At 38.9% G+C, this 16945-nt stretch overlaps 1 protein-coding gene across 1 annotated transcript in view; it reads left to right on the top strand.

Moving 5' to 3' along the window:
• Positions 1–12221, top strand: part of LOC126078938 (uncharacterized) — a 59286-nt gene extending 47065 nt beyond the window's left edge. The window contains exons 4-5 of the mRNA XM_049889760.1: positions 2994–3065; positions 10955–12221. Of these exons, the coding sequence (XP_049745717.1) occupies positions 2994–3065; positions 10955–11155 (273 nt within the window). The 3' untranslated portion in view covers positions 11156–12221. The remainder of the gene's footprint in view (positions 1–2993; positions 3066–10954) is intronic.
• Positions 12222–16945: the final 4724 nt, after the last annotated feature.

Below are 16945 nucleotides of genomic sequence, written 5' to 3'. Positions count from 1 at the left end.
ACAAAGGTGTAAATTGAGGAATGATGAGATGGAACATCTGACCAACAATATCTTTGGGTCATGAAGAGGAGGGATAGGGATTTGAGCTCTTGCCTACCCGGAACCAGCTCCCTGCACCCTGCCTTAAAGTACCTCATTGTTGTTGTTAGGTATCCTTGAGTCAGTTCCAGCTCATAGTGACCCTATGTATGACAGAACCAAACACTGCCTGATCCTGCACCATCTTCACAATCATTGCTATGTTTGAGCACATGGTTGCAGCCACTGTGTCAATCCATCTCATTGAGAACTTCATCTTTTTCGCTGACCCTCTACCAAGCATGAAGTCCTTCTCCAGCAAACGGTCCCTCCTGATAGCATACCCAAAGTACATGAGATGAAGACTTGCCATCCTTGCTTCTAAGGAACATCCTGTCTGTACTTCTTTCAAGACAGATTTGTTCACTCTTCTGGCAGTCCATAGTACCTTCAATATTCTTAGCTAATACCATAATTCAAAGGGATCATTCTTCTGTCTTTCTTACTCATTGTCCAGCTTCCACATGCGTACGAGGTGACTGAAAATATCACGGCTTGGGTCAGGTGCACCTTAGTCCTCAAAGTGACATCTTTGTTTTTTTACCTTTAAAGCGGTCTTTTGCAGCAAATTTGCCAAATGCAGTACGTCATTTGATTTCTTGTCCACTGCTTCCATGGATGTTGATTGTGGATCCAAGTAAAATGAAATCCTTGGCAATATCAGTATTTTCTCCATTTGTCATAATGTCTTTATTGGTCCAGTTGTGAGGATTTTTGTTTTCTTTGTGTTGAAGTGTAATCCATACTGAAGGTTGTGGTCTTTGATCTTCATCAGTAAGTGCTTCAATTCAAGTCCTCTTCGCTTTCAGGAAGCAAGGTTGTATATCTGCATATTGTAGGTTGTTATTGAGTCTTCCTCCAGTCCTGGTGCTGTGTTCTTCTTCATATGGTCCAGCTTCTCCGACTATTTGTTCAGCATACAGATTGAATAAGTATGGTGAAAGGGTACAACCCTGAAGCACACCTTTCCTGATTTTAAACTATGCAGTACTCCCTTGTTCTGTTCAAACAATTGCCTTTTGTTCCATGTACAGGTTCCTCATGAGCACAGCTCAATGTTCTGGAATTCCCAGTCTTCGCAATGTTGTCCATAATTTGTTATGATTCACGCTGCTTGGTAAAGTAGAGGGTCAGAGAAAAAGAGGAAGACCCTCAACGAGATGGATTGACACAGTGCCTGCAACAATGGGCTAAAGCATAACAACGATTGTAAGCATGTTGCAGGACTGGGTAGTGTTTCGTTCTGTAGTACATAGGGACGCTATGAGTCAGAACTGACTCCACAACACCCAACAACAACAACATAGTCGAATGGCTTTGCATAGTCAATAAAACACAGGTAAACATTTTTCTGGTATTCTCTGCTTTCAGCCAAGATCCATCTGACATCAGCAATGATATCCCTCATTTCACATCCTCTTCTGAATACAGTTTGAATTTCTGGCAGTTCTCTGTTGATGTATTGCTACAACCATTTTTGGAAAATTTTACATGCGTGTGATACTAATGATATTGTTCGATAATTTCCACATTCTGTTGGATCACCTTTCTTTGGAACGAGCATGAATATGGATCTCTTCCTATTAGGTGGCCAGGTAGCTGGCTTCCAAATTTCTTGGCCTAGACGAGTGAGTGCTTCCAGCGCTGCCTCCAGTGCTTCCAGCGCCACCTCCATTTGTTGCAACATCTCAATTGGTATTCCGTCAATTCCTGGAGCCTTGTTTTTCGCCAGTGCCTTCAGTGCAGCTTAGACTTCTTTCAATGCTATCTGTTCTTTGTCATATACTACCTTTTGAAATGGTTGAACAACTCTTTTTGGTACAGTGACTCTGTATTCCTTCCATCTTCTTTTGATGCTTCCTGTATCATTTAATATTTCCCTGTAGAATCCTTCAAAATTGCAGCTCAAGGCTCGAATTTTCTCTTCAGTTCTTTCAGCTTGAGAAATGCCTAGCGTGTTCTTCCCTTTTGGTTTTCTGTCTCCAGGTCTTTGCACATTCCATTGTAATACTTTGTCTTCTTATGCCACCCTTTGAAATCTTCTGTTCAGTTCTTTTACTTCATTATTTCTTTCATTCACATTAGCTACCTTACTTCCAAAAGCAAGTTTCAGATTCTCTTCTGACATCCATTTTGTTTTTTTCTTTCTTTTCTGTCTTTTTAATGACCTTTTTCTTACTTCATGCCTGATGCCCTTGATGTCATCCCACAGCTTGTCTGGTCTTTGGTCATTAGTGTTCAGTGCCTCAAATCTATTATTGAGATGATCTCTAAATTCAGGTGGGATATACTCAAGGTTGTACTTTGGCTCTTGTGGACTTGTTTTAACTTTCTTCAGCTCTAACTTGATCTTGCGTATGAGCAATTGAGGTCTGTTCTGCAGCCGACCCTGGCCTTGTTCTGACTGATGATATGCAACTTCTCCATGATCTTTTTCTACAGACGTAGTTGATTTGATTCCTGTGTGTTCCATCTGGTGAGGTCCATGTGTATAGTCACTGTTTATATTGGTAAAAAAAAAAAAAAAAATTTCCTATGAGTATGTTGTTGGTCTTGCAAAATTTTATCGTGCAATCTCCCATGTGGTTTCTATCACCAAGGCCATATTTTCCAACTCTTCATCCTTCATTTTCTCCAGCTGTTTCATTCCAATCACCAGTAATTATCAATGCGTCTTGACTGCATGTTTGATCAATTTCAGAAGCTGGTAAAAATCTTCAGTTTCGTCATCTTTGGTGTTAGTGGTTGGTGTATAAATTTGAATAATAGTCATATTAACTGGTCTTCCTTGTAGACAAATGGATATTATCCTATCACTTACAGTGTTGTACTTCAGGATAGAAAGTACCTGAGTTGTGATAATTACCCCATTGTATTCTGAGTATCATTCTGCTTGTTTGCTGTTTCCCCACTAGACTGGAAACTTCTTGAAGGCAGGAGCCAATCAGCAGTTTATCATCCATCGCTATCAGAATGACTGGCACATGGTAAGTTCTCAATAAATATTTATTGATATGAATTGTTAAGTGATTTTCTTTAAGCAACTAGATATTTATGAGATACAAATGTTAGAACCTGCCATCTTTTCAAATAGGTAGACTAATTTGATTTGTGTCTTAATCATGCTAAGCATTTTAAAGAGGAGGAAATGGATGTTGTCTTAGTTTCTTAACGCTACTGTAACAGAAATACCAAACATGGGTGGCTTTACTGAACACAAATTTATTTCTCACAGTTTAGTAGGCAAGAAGTTGGAATTCAGGGCACTGGCTCTAGAGGAAGTCTCCCTCTGTCCACTTTGAGAGATAATCCTTGTCTTTTTCAGCTTCTCTTTCTGGATTCCTTGTTGATATCCATGTGGCCTCAATTTTTTCCATTTGTGCTTCCTTGCTTCTGTGCCTAATCTGCTCTTTTTATATCTCAAGTGATTGACTTAAAGCACACCCTATACTGATACTGCCTTATTAACAACAAAGAACACTATTCCCCAGTGGGATTACATCCACAAGTATATTGTTTTTAGGTACCTTTGAGTCTGTTTCGACTCATAGAGAACCCATGTGACAGAGTAGAACCACCGTATAGAGTTTTCTTGGCTGTAATCTTTCTGAAACAGATTTCCAGGTCTTTCTCCCATGGAACTGCTGGGTGGATTCAAAGTGCCAACCATTTGGTTAGCAGCCAAAAGCTTAACTGTTTGCTTCACCAGGCTCCTTTCCACAAGCACAGAGATTAGAATTTACAACACATATTTTTGGAGGACACATTTAATCCATAACAGATGGTAACGCCTGCGGTCACAGAATTCAAGAGCAACTCTTTTCTTTGATGATGATTGGTTTTCATAAGAGAATGCTTCAAAGTGTTCTGAAAATACGTGTCTCCCCACATGGCTGACATGGGCAAATGTGAGATTGACCCTGTCAGAGGGGGTGACACCAAAATGAATGTCTATAAAAATGTTCTTATACTTAGCCATAACAACAAAAACTTCTTTGGAAGTCCAGCTTGCATGTATCAATATACCTACAAGGCTAAAACTCTATGCTAATTTACTTTTTGAACCTTTTAATGTGCTCCAGTCAGAGCTGTCATTATGACCCAATTACAGTGATGCTTAGAATCCCTTGGTTTTGTCTGCACATGCTACAAGCATGAGCTGTTGTTTTTATTGCTGCCAGTGTTTTTATAGTCAATGATTTTGTCAAGTTTTCTGGTGTTTCAGCTACAGTGCTGCAGTAATCAGTATCTGTGGACCTACATCAGTAACTTTTCTGAGAATGAAGTAGTAATTAAAGGAAAAGAAGGAGTGATATATGGGAATTACGATTCATGAGTAACATTAGTACAAAAAAGCATTACTAAGGAGCCTATACGGCCTAGTATGGGAGGAGGGCCATGGAGGGATGACTCCATGAGTGACCGCACTGTGTGAAACCAACCTTAGTGATGCCACTGCTGGACACCTCTTGTTTCTAGCTCAGTTTAGATTAATCAGAGCAGGAATTGGCTCCCCACCTATTTGCCCGTGGAGGACTTCCCTCACTTATTGGTGAAGATGCATGTGTTCCCACCAGCTCTAGTGATCTACCTTTGAGATGCACAAATGCTACACTCACTGCAAAGCTTCCAGCCTCTGGAAACTATGGCATTTGGAGGCTTTTTAGAGCAATCAGAAACTCCTAAATGGCATTTCTGCAAAACCAAAGTTATTGGGACTTTTCCAGAATAGTGCTTAAAGCAATACATCTTTGAAGAAATAGTGTACATCCTTTTATTGGTTTCTCTTAATTTCCCAGCTTCTCTGGAAGCATGAGTCAACCAATGGAGAACAAGGAATGGAGGTGGCGCTATCAATTAATTGAGGCTTAAGCATTGGGCTTATCAGCTTAGAATCTCGGAGAACCCCTTTCCCAGCACCACTTGGGCAAAGCAGAAAGATGTAGTGGAAATGGCACAGACAGAAAGCCAGAAGTTTCAATCTAGGTTCTGTTCACAACTGATCATGTAACATTGGGCAAATTACTTCTGTAAGCCTGTTTCCTCATTTTGCAATACTGTGATGAGAATTTTGTAACTCATCATTGGCACAGTTCCAGGCACACACTAGGTATTCAATAAGTTTTGTTGAACAAAATGAGTTATTAAGGATTTTAGTCAATATTAATTCCCTTCCCACTCTCCACTTTTTCCATTTTCAGCTCAGGATGCATTTTGCCCTTTGATCAATTTTCCCCCTTTAAGTCTGCTCCCAAAAGGCATCAAAGTCTATTTTGAACCAGAAAAAGATTAATAAAGGCAAAGAAGGAGAATGCAGTGGAAGTTTATTCATTTTAGGGTCATCCAAGTCTCCAAGGGATGGTTCTGCATTTCTATTTATTTGGCCAAGAAAAAACGTATCTTATGTTGTTTAGCAGAGATAATTTTAAATTTTAATTAAAAAATATTTATCTCTAATGGTTTAAAATGAATTTGAGACAACCAATAGAGAGCAGCCATTGTTGATTAGAATCATTTTATACTTTTATGATTAAGACACCATGAAACAGTAGCTGAGTACATAGCTTTAACCTCTGACCAACCTAAATTAAAGTCCAAACTCTGTCACTTATTTTTGGTGTGAGCTTGGGCAATTTACTTAACCAGTCTGAGCTTCAATATGCTCATCTGTGAAATGTGGCTAATAAGAGTACCTACCTCGTGATTTTTGTGGGGATTAAATCAGATAATGGATTTAAAGTGTTTCCACAGTAAAGAGCACAGGGTTTGCTCTCAAGAAATTGCAGCTTTTATTATCATAATCTCATTTAATATAACCTCATGTGGTAGCTATCGTTATTATTCCTATTTCACAGACAAGGAAATAGAGTCTTAGACGATGAATATAAAAATATTTAGCACATCACCAGGCAAATAGTAAATACTCAACACATGTGAGCTTAAAAAAAAACAAAAACATAATGGTCCTCTACCTGTAGGTGAGGATCTGTGATTAGAACTCAGCCAGGTACTGATCCTACATGGTCTGCAGGCATTTTGTGTAGGAAAAGGAAACTGAAATGGCCTTAAGGTCTCTGTCTACCCCTATGTGCTAGTAGGGTATGGCCAGAGTCCCCATATACCTGGCATGTGGCCACTGTAGGTACTGGTAAATATTTGCTAATCAAATAAGTGGACGAGGTGAGCACACAAGAGGTAACCCTTCCAGAACTCTGTTCTGGGTCTTCCCCATCAGGAGCTGCACCAGCTCCCATTTCTGCCCTGGGCCCTATATCTTCATTGCTTTCTTCCTCATCTTAAAGCTCCAGGGAAATAAACAAAGGACTCTCCTCACTGAAAGTTGAAAGAATGTATGCTTTAAACAAAAATTAGAACCTTCCTTGAGATGTCATCCCTGCAGATTTCACCTGAAGTTCAAAATATGGGCCATTTACATCTAATTTAGAAACTATGGTAGACTCTTCTTAAAGGCAAGATTAGAAAGACTAACATTGTTGGGGATGAGCAGGTCCCATGTTGTTTTGGGAAGGAACATGTTCAAAGCTTGAATAAATCAATAGTTAAGATTTGGAGAACTTGGTTTAAACAGATTTTTTTTTTTTTTTAATGCTCCAAAAGGACAGGGAGGGGAGGAGAACTGATGGAGACTGATACTGTTGGCCTCATCAGTGCTTCAGGGCCCTAATAGTATCCATCACATGGCTGTGGGGAGTCAATGAAATAGACTTTAAACAAACAGGTATTTTTGACTTACAGTAGAAATACAGTCATGTGTCACTTAACATCCATGATACTTTCTGTGAACTAGGACTTTATATTATTTGAATGTTGTGCAAACACCATATTATGGATGAAGTTCCTTCCAGGATAAGGAGGTTTCGTTCATACTAAAAATTTGGTAGGGCAAATAACCACCCTCTACAATTAGTTTATCTAAGGCTTCAACAAATTCTTCTGCTGCCTTTGCATCAGCGCTCACAGACTCACCACTTACTTTCATATTATGCAGCAAAAAACATTGTTTGAAACACTTGAACCACCCAGAGCTAGCACTAAACTTGATATTGTAGTATGACTATATAAACGTGATCCTGAAAACCTATTGGCAAATGATTGTTTTGGTCAACTAGCAAAATAAAATACAAATTGAGAGTCCTTTTAAGGGTCATAGTTTGTTCTCTTCTTCTAATGTCTATGATAGAACAAACATGTAGGAAAGATATTTAAAAAATTTTTACACGACATCGTGTTTAAATGTCACTTTGCATTTCAAAGACAGGAAAGCTAGCCTAGGAAGCAGAAAATGAAAGTATATTATAGTTAGTTTCGACTCAGACAGTACTAGGCTGGAATGCTAGAGTCAATTACTTACTAGTAAAAGGTTGAAAAAGTTATATGGGTGTATGCATGTGTATGTCTGTTTATGTGTTTATATATATACACACACACACACATACATACATATACACCCATATATCTATATCTATGGAGGAGCCCTGGTGGCACAGTGATTAAGTGCTCGGCTCCTAACCCAAAGGTTGGCAATTGGAACCTACCAGCTGATCCATGGGAGAAAGATGTGGCATTCTGCTTCCGTAAAGATTACCTAGAAACCTGGTGCCGTAAAGATTACAGCCTTGGAAACCCTATGGGACAGTTCTACCCTGTCCTTTTGGGTTGCTATGAGTCAAAATCAACTCGAAAGCAGTGGGTTTGGGTTCGGTTTTGGGTTTTTGGATCTATATCTATGTATACACATCCACCACCCATCTGTCAGTTTGTCATGCTGCGGTAGCTTGTATGTTGCTATGATGTTGGAAGCTATGCCACTGTTATTTCAAATAGCAATAATGTCACCGATGGTAGACAGGTTTCAGCGGAGATGAACTAGGAGAAAGACCTAGCGATCTACTTCTGATAACTAGCCAGCGAAAACCCTATATATAGATCACAACAGAATATTATCTGACATAGGACAGGGCAGTGTTGCCTTCTGTTGTAGTGGGATTACTATGAGTCAGAACCAACTCAATGGCACCTAACAACAACAATGTATATACCCATATATAGGTATATTATGTATATTAAAGGATTGGCTCCACGAGGTACAAACAGTTAAATACGCAATTAGTAACTGAAAGGTTGGCAATTTGAATGGCAGTTTGAACCCCTCCAGAGATGTCTCAGAAGACAGGTTTGGCAATCTGCCTCTGAAAGGTCACAGCCTTGAAAACTGTATGGAGCAGTTCTACTCTGCACACATGGGTTTGCCATGAGTCAGAATCAACTAGACAGCAGCTAACAACAATAACATACATATATAATACAAGGAGTCCTGGCAGTGCAGAGATTAAGAGCTCAGCTGCTAACCAAAAAGTTGGGAGTTCAAATCCACCACCTGCTCTTTGAAAACCCTATGGGACAAATCTACTCTGCCGTATAGGGTTGCTATGAGTCAGAATCAACTCAATGGCTACAGGTGTTTTATATAAATAAATAAGCATATATATATACACACACATATATATGTGTGTGTGTGCATATATATATACGTATATATATATATAAAATATATATACGTATATATATATTTAACTTAAAAACACTAATCAAAAACCAAGCCCATTGTCCTATAGGACAGAGTAGAGCTGCCCCATAGGGTTTCCAGGGAGCAGCTGGTAGATTCGAACTGCCAGTGTTTTTGGTTAGCAGCCAAGCTCTTAACCACTGTACCACCAGGGCTCCTACCCTTTGTCTCTGGCCCTATAAGTCATATCCTAAAAAAGGGGATATGACTTTCCAAGATGAGGTGCCAGGTTTCCCATCTGATGGACTGCAGAGGTCTCATGTCCTCACAGCCGCATTTATATTAGATGCCAAGGCATTGACATTAGGGGGTAGAAGGGGACATAAAGAAGAGCTCTGAAACAATGCAGTCAAGCAAGGAACTTTTCACCATCTCTCATCCTGATCAGGAAAATTCATCTGCACTCTCACATTTCTCAATAATCCTTCTCATACAGGATCTAGGAACTTGAAGGATAAAGGAAGCTGGAGGAAGAATGCTTGTGTTCAGCCCTTTCTTTTCAGAGGATATTCCCGAAGCAAGATCGGATTTTTTTCATCTTCATGTCAAAGCAAATAATTGGCCTGATGCAGGAAATCTTTCTTATAGCAGCAGCAGTGTAGTGTCATGAAAAGAGCTTTGGAGTGACTCAAGGCTTGGCTCAAAGCCCCCCCCCCCCCCAAAAAAAACCCAAAGCCCAGATCCTTTAATTAATGTGTGACCCTCAACTGATCACCACTTGCTTTGAACTATTGCTGCTTCTCAAAGCTAAGCAAACCCATAAACTTAGAGGATACATCTCTACTTAGTTCATCCTGTTGCTCTTAGAAGCCACAGTTTAGTTCTCAATAAGATTCCATCTTGAATTGGTCTAATGTTTTTTTTTCCTGAATTAGTCTAGTTTTCCCTATTGTCGTAAGCGCCAATACCATCTAATTCATCTGAGAATTTAGTGCTAAGGCCTCAACCCACCACATAGTAGGTTCTCAATATGTGCATGTTGAATGACTGTCTACAAGGATTAATTTAAAACTCATTGTAAATTCCTTGAATGAAGCCCCCAAAATACCCAGCACAGTGCAAAGCAGGTTCTCAAGAAATACAAATCGACTAATGCTTGTATACTGCATTTATCCTCTTTTTCTCCTACTTGATTTGCATCTTCTTTAGGAAGTACAAGTTTTCTGTTCTGTTTTTCATTTCTCAACTGCCATCAACCACTAGTACAAACTGTCACTCTTGGAGTCTTCTGGAACCTTCTCGCAGGTGCTATTATAACCCCAATTTTAAGATGAGAAAACTGATATAGCTACAAGTCCCACAGAGTTACTAATCACAACCCAAATAGATTTAACAAACATACAGCACTTACTATGTGCCAGGAACTTACTAAAAGCACTTTACAAACATTACCTCGTTTAATCCTTACCAATCCTCCCAGATACTATTATAACCCCAGTTATAAGATGATAAAACTGACATCCCTACAGGTCCCAAGAATTTAATTGCCATATTTAGCAAATAAAAATACAGGACACCCAGTTAAATTTGAATTTTGGAGAAGCGACAGATAATTTTTTAGCGTAAGTGTATCCCATGGAACCTTTAGATCATACTTATTTTTTAAAAAAACTATTCATTGTTTAGCTGAAATTCAAATTTAACTGGGTGTCCTGTATTTTACCTGGTAACTCTGTTTATAATATCTCATCCTAAGCATTGACACCAACATGGAAGTTGTTATTTCTCAAAATTATACCTTTTAGTTCCTACGTTCAGTGATTAGTCAGCTCCCACAGCCTCCCAAAGGAGGCAGCAAGCTTCTTTAACTTCCCTCAAGCACCAACCTTGCTCAGAGTCACGTGTTGGCAGAGGGGGAGTCAAGTCCTTGCTTCCCTATTCCACCAACACCCAATATTTAGAGCATCCAGACACTAAGCTTCGATCTCCCCTTTTGCACTGCTCCTGAAGCCAGTTCATTCTTCCAAATCTCCTGGCTGCTGTCATTGAAACACAGAGACATCAGAGACATTTTAACCTCTCTCTTTGGTATACCTCCTAGTGTACCAAGGAAATCCTGGCGATATAGTGGTAAAGTGCTACAGCTGCTAACCAAAAAGCCAACAGTTCGCATCCACTAGGTGCTCCTTGGGCACCTCTACTGGGCAGTTCTACTCTGTCCTATAGGGTCGCTATGAGTCGTCATCGACTCAGCGGCAGTGGGTTTGGTTTTTTTGGTAGTGTACTAAGTCACGAAGTCCTAAGCTTGTTCTTGTTGTCGTTGTTTGTTTTTGCTTTTTTTCCCCACAGAAACATTTCTTGGACCTGCATCTTCCATTCCATTTCTCCAGCCAGCTCTGCCAATTTAGTATGTCGTCATCTGGAGCCTGGATTGCAGCAACAGTGTCCTTGTTCTTCAGACTCCCTGCATTTGTGCAACTTGTAGCAAAATATCCTTATGTAGTGTCCTTTTCCCACCTTTGGATTTCCCTTTGGGAGAAGCTGGCATGAGTCTCTATTTCCAGTTTTAATAAATCAATACCAGGCTGCACAGCCCTGCCTGCAAGATCCCCAAGTCTATCTAGTTTCTTCTGTCTGCCTTCCATAGACTGATGCAACCCAATTCCTGTTTATCAGTCTCTGGGCCTAATCCCTGCTTCCGGCTACATTATCCCCGTCATGCCACCTGGCATGAATAGCTAAATCCTTTCCCTCCTCCTCAGTCCCCCTATGTCCCTTCCAAACCCAAACCAAACCTGTTGCCATCAAGTTGATTCCAAGTCATGTTGAGTTCTAGCTCATGGAGACCCTATGTGTTGCAGCATATAACTGCTCCATAAGGTTTTCTTGGCTGTAATCTTTACAGAAGCAGATCTCCAGGCCTTTCTTCCATGGAACTGCTGGGTGGATTTGAACCACCCACCTTTCAATTAAGAGTTGAGTGCAAACCATTTGACCCACCCAGGAACCTTCCAGATCCCTCGCTTCCTTCAAAATCTGGCCCATTGAAGATAACGTAGCAAATTTTGAGGTGGAAAAGATAGCAAAAGAGGAAAACATAAAGAAAAAATTCAATAGATGCAATTACGTAAGAATGAAAAACCGTGTCAAAATGTACTGTAAACAGAACAATAGAAACTAGCAGAAATGTCTTCTATGAATAATGAAGTTAATATTCTTAATATAATTGCACAAATCAGTAAGAAACAGACATTCCAATGGAAAATGAGGAAAAGATATTAGTGCGTGATATACACACACAGAGTAGAATAGGCCAAAAAAAAAATTTTTTTTTTTTATAGAACTTTAAATGAAAATTTACAGAATGAGGCAAAAAATGTTTAAAACCATAAAACCCTACTAGTAATCGAAGATACTAGTAAAAGTAAAACTAAAATAACAAAGAGCTTCCCTTTTGCTTTATCAAAATTCCTTTAGCAATTTTTAAAATGATGATGCTCCGTGTTGATGAAAGTCCTGGAAGAACAGAATCTTTCATACATGCTTTAGCAATCGATTTTAGAAAGTACTTTCTTATACCACTTTAAAATAACAGACTTGAAAAATATTAATATTTTCTTACCTTATTAATGTTTTCCAGTTTTCTACAATAAATATCATTTTATCATCAACAATATTCATATATACATTTTTTTTAATTCTATAAAAATTGAAGGAAAGATGAGGGGGAGGAGAAGGAAAGTATATTTTCCAGATAGACCTGGTTTAGGAATTCCTGATTGCCACGGACTGGCTTGATTAACCTCTCAAACCTGTGATCCTCACCTCAGAGAGTGTTGTTAAAATTAAACAAGAAAATGTGTGTAACGAACATGCTACTATTGTAGCTGGCACTTTGTAAATGTTAAAAAAGTGATGGTATCTTTTATTATTCTGTTGTATCCTCAGAGAGATAATGCTTCAATGCTCAGCATACACTAGTAGGTACTCGATTAAAACATCTGTCTGATGGTCTGATTTTTTTTTTATCTGTACCTTTAATATTCTTCTCTACTAACGCAAGTCTTTCCCTCCCCTCTTTCGTGTCCCATTTGTCCCCTTTCTCCTTCTCATTTATACTCCTTGTCTAGGGAACAATCTTTCACCAGTACTCTGGGCAACATCTTTCAAAACTCAACTCCAGAAGTCACTGGTTTATCAGCCTTACTTGAAGATCACCAGCAATGACAATGGGTTTCAGTCTTCTCACTCTCGCACCTTATTTCATTAACAAGCTCACCTCTTCTCAGGATGCCACCTATGCTTGACTGCATTTGATTCTGTGCTTCCTGGTGGCCTGTGGGCTGTTTGTCTGCTCAGGTTTTTCTTTCCTCCAGGCTGAAGCTAATTCTATGTTTCTTATGATGCTTCCTGCATGTTTGTGTTCAACTTCTAAATTAAGCTTATTGCATTTACTAGTCAGCAAACTATCTTCTCTTCCTCTTTGTCTTCCCTTTCTTTTCTTCCACTCCTTTATCCCCCACCCCACTCCAGAAAATAATTTTTATTCTTTTCTTTTCCTGTAGCATAAATTTGTACTTGCATTTGGAAAGTAGGATGAATGCTTTTAAGACTGCCCTATGATCTATAGACACAATGTTGAACATGTTTTTTTTTAATTGTAGTAAAATATATATAACAAAACATTTGTCATTTCAACCATTTTTACATGCACAGTTTAGTGTGAACATATGTCCTATTATTTGAGAAACAAATTAAGTGATATAGGGCAATTGATAAGAGGTAGTAAGATCAGCAGAAGGTGCTCACACGATTAGCACAATTCTCTCCTCCATATCCTCGTAACGATTAAGACATAAAAACACAGGGTTTAACATTAGACTAGACTTGAATTCTGTCTCCAGCACTCTATGACTTTAGGCAATTCACCTATCCTCTCTGAGCTTTAGCTTCTTTGTCTGTAAAAAGAAGATCATAGCATTTACCTAAAACGGCGGGAATTAAATGAGACAACATGTGTAAAACATAAATCAAGTAAACACCTATCACAATCAAAATGAATTTATCAAACATATAAGCCCTGATGGCGCAGTGGTTAAGTGGCTGCTAACCAAAAGGTTGGCAGTTCGAATCCACCAGCAGCTCATTGGAAACCCTATAGGGCAGTTCTCCTTTGTCCTATAGCTTTGCTAAGAGTCAGAATCACCTTGACAGCAAGGTTTTTTTTTTTTTTTAATAGCTCTCACTGTGTACCGGGCACTCACTAAAAGCACTTTGCAAACAATACCTTGTTTAATCCTCATAGCAATCTTCCCAGGTACTATTATAACCCAAATTTTGAGATAAGAAATTTGACATTTCTACAGGTTCCAGTTAGCAAGAGGTAGAGCCCAGGCAATCTGGTTCCAGTGTCCATGGTCTTAACTACTGCATTATACTGTTCTCACTGCCTTGTGCATATAAAAACTCAGTAAATATCTTCAAGTATCTCCTTCTAACTCCATTTGAGCAAAGCAAAGATTAACCATCACATATTCACCCATTCTTTGGTCAAAACAGTTGGCTGCTTTGCACAGAGGCTAAAACTCTGATCCAGTCTGATGCAAGAGGCTAGGGGGAAACTGGGGCACCTCTCACTGTCAGGGGTCTGGTTCCCCTAGGGCTAGTGACTCTGTACTAATAAACCACCTAGGGTATGAAAAGGATGACATGTTTTTTAAAGAAAAAAAAAATTTTTTTTTTTTTTTTGGACATGGACTCCACAGTCTATTTCCAAGAGACTTGGTTTGGCAAGCTCTCTTTATATTTGTTTTCTCATTTAATTCTCAAGACCATCTTTTAGAGTAAGTATCATTTAGAGGGCTAATGTGTACTGATAAAGAAACTGAGGCTCAGAGATGTTCAGTTCCCCAAGGTCAGTCCAACTAGGAAATGACATGTGGGATTTGGACTTTAGATTGTCCAAAGCCACTGATGTTTCTGTTACCCTACCATTAGAGATGGTGATATGTATAAGGCTAGGCTGGGAATCTCCCCTTTCACCACTGGACCCAGGTACCTCACCTGTGGACTCAGAGTTCCAACTACTTGTGCAAGAACCCAGGTGTGCTGTGAAGGAGTGTGAACCTATCTTTAGCAAAATCTGGAAGCATTCTGTGTTCTCAATCAATAATGAAGGGGTAGCTCTGACACAAGTATTTCTTTCAGAACATTTGGAGTAAGTCTTCAGGACGCCAAATTAGTAGCTCCGATTTCAGGCTACGATAAGGGGCAGAGAGCATTTTGTTCTAGACAGTCTGTGTGCCTCTATCCATCAAATTAATGACACCAAGATACTTTGAAGATTCGGATGGCTATAAAAAAACTAGTTGTAAAAGCACCAAACTTCCATTTTATTTAGCCCTGATTCAATAATGCTAACTTCTCATCCTGCTGGGCAGGTTTTGAGGATATGGCTAAGAACACGTCTGACACCTCTGGTGTTGATATTTCTTATTGAAAGCATTATGGACACTGACTTTTCTTGAAGTAAACAATGTAACCAGTAGAAGGTTCCCAAGTATTTACTTTTAAGCAGAATCTACAGTACTCAAAGGAAATCTAACATGATTCCATTTCAAAGCATATTTTTTAATGAGAAAATTATCTAGTTCCAAGGTAAAATACAGTTCTTAGCATAAGAACAAAACAGATTCTGAACTGTCATTAATCTGGATAGCACCTATTTTGACGTGGTGATAATTTTGACTGGATTCCGGATAAATTTACCTTGGCTTAGCAAATCCTTTCTTCTTAAAACTCATGATATGGTGTCCCTAGATATTTAGGGGATCTTTAAAAGTAGTAATGGTGTTTCAGAGTCATTTTTAACCTCAGGTGGAACTTGCTCAGGCTAACTCAACTGTTAACTTTAGGGCTGTAATTATCAACTCCGTGTGATAACACTGATAATTGCCTCCTGATCAGTCCTGATGAGGAGTCAGAGATGCTCTTGATTATTTAAAAAAAAAAAAAAAAATCAAGTAAAGAATTATTAATAATATAGTTTGGTGGACAAAATGTTTTCAAAATTCAGGATCTACAAAGCAGTGTGCATGTGGGGGGTGGGCTAACGTGTACCAAAAAAAAGGTGCTTTATGGTGAAAAGTTTGGTAATTGTGGTCCCAGAGTATAAATTAATAAAATTAGCCAAACCAATGTTTAAAATATGATTGCATGTATAATTCCATCTTAGTCATCTAGTGCTGCTATAACAGAAACATCACAAGTGGATGTCTTTAGCAAAGAGCAATTTGTCCTCTCATGATCTAGTAGGTTACATGTCCAAGTTCAGGGTGTCAGCTCCAGGGAAAGACTTTCTCTGTTGGCTCTGGAGGAAGATTCCTTGTCATCAATTTTCTGCTGGTCGAAGATCTCCTTAGACCCAGGGACACCAGTGCCAAAGGACGGGCTCTGCTCCTGGTGCTGCTTTCTTGGTGGTATGAGGTCCCTAACTCTCTGCTTGCTTCCCTTTCCTTTTCATCTCTTGAGAGATAAAAGGTGGTGCAGGCTACACCCCAGGGCAACTCCCTTTACCTTGGATCAGCAATGTGACCTGGGTAAAGGTGGTGTTACAATCCCACCCTAATCTTTTAACATTAAATTACAATCACAAAATGGAGGACAACCACACAATGCTGGAAGTCATAAAAAAAAAAAAATTTTTTTTTTTTTTAGCCCAGCCAAATTCATATACACTTTTTGGGGGGACATAATGCAATCCATGACAATTACAATAGTGAGGATAAGGCTAGTATGCAAATATCACCAAAATAAGATGAAAAGTAATGTAAGTGTCAAAATGTATTTATGGTTGTTTTTGGATTATAGTAATTTCCTTCTTTTCTGTGTTTTCCGAATTGTTTTAAGTGAGTGTGTATTTTTTTTATAGTGGAACTATATATACTTTGTAATTGAAAAATTGTACCATGATTCAAAAAAATAATTTGGAAAATGCTAATTAAACACATTAGTGTTATTCTTACCTGTTTTGTTTATTCAAGGTCCTTAAAACTTTATCTTTCCTGTATTTCTTCTGGTTCAGGCCTCCCTTCTTCATTTAATGTTTTTAAGTTAAAAATGAAATGACCATTGGCCTGAGTTTTAATCTTGGTTTACAACTTTCAGAAAATAATGTCAAACCTGTCAGTTGATAGGGGGTAATCTTCAAGGGGTAGGTCAAGGCTGTACCCCAAGCCAGAGCTACAGATTCTTTTCAAGAAGTAAATTTATGTTCACTGCAACATCCAGAGGAATGAGCCAGTGAAACCTCCAAACTCTATCCTGGGACATAGCCAAAAG

The sequence above is a fragment of the Elephas maximus genome, chromosome 7 (assembly GCF_024166365.1).
Source record: "Elephas maximus indicus isolate mEleMax1 chromosome 7, mEleMax1 primary haplotype, whole genome shotgun sequence".
NCBI lineage: Eukaryota > Metazoa > Chordata > Mammalia > Proboscidea > Elephantidae > Elephas > Elephas maximus.
The sequence above is the reverse complement of the archived record's forward strand: the minus strand, read 5'-3'. Positions and strand labels throughout refer to the sequence as shown.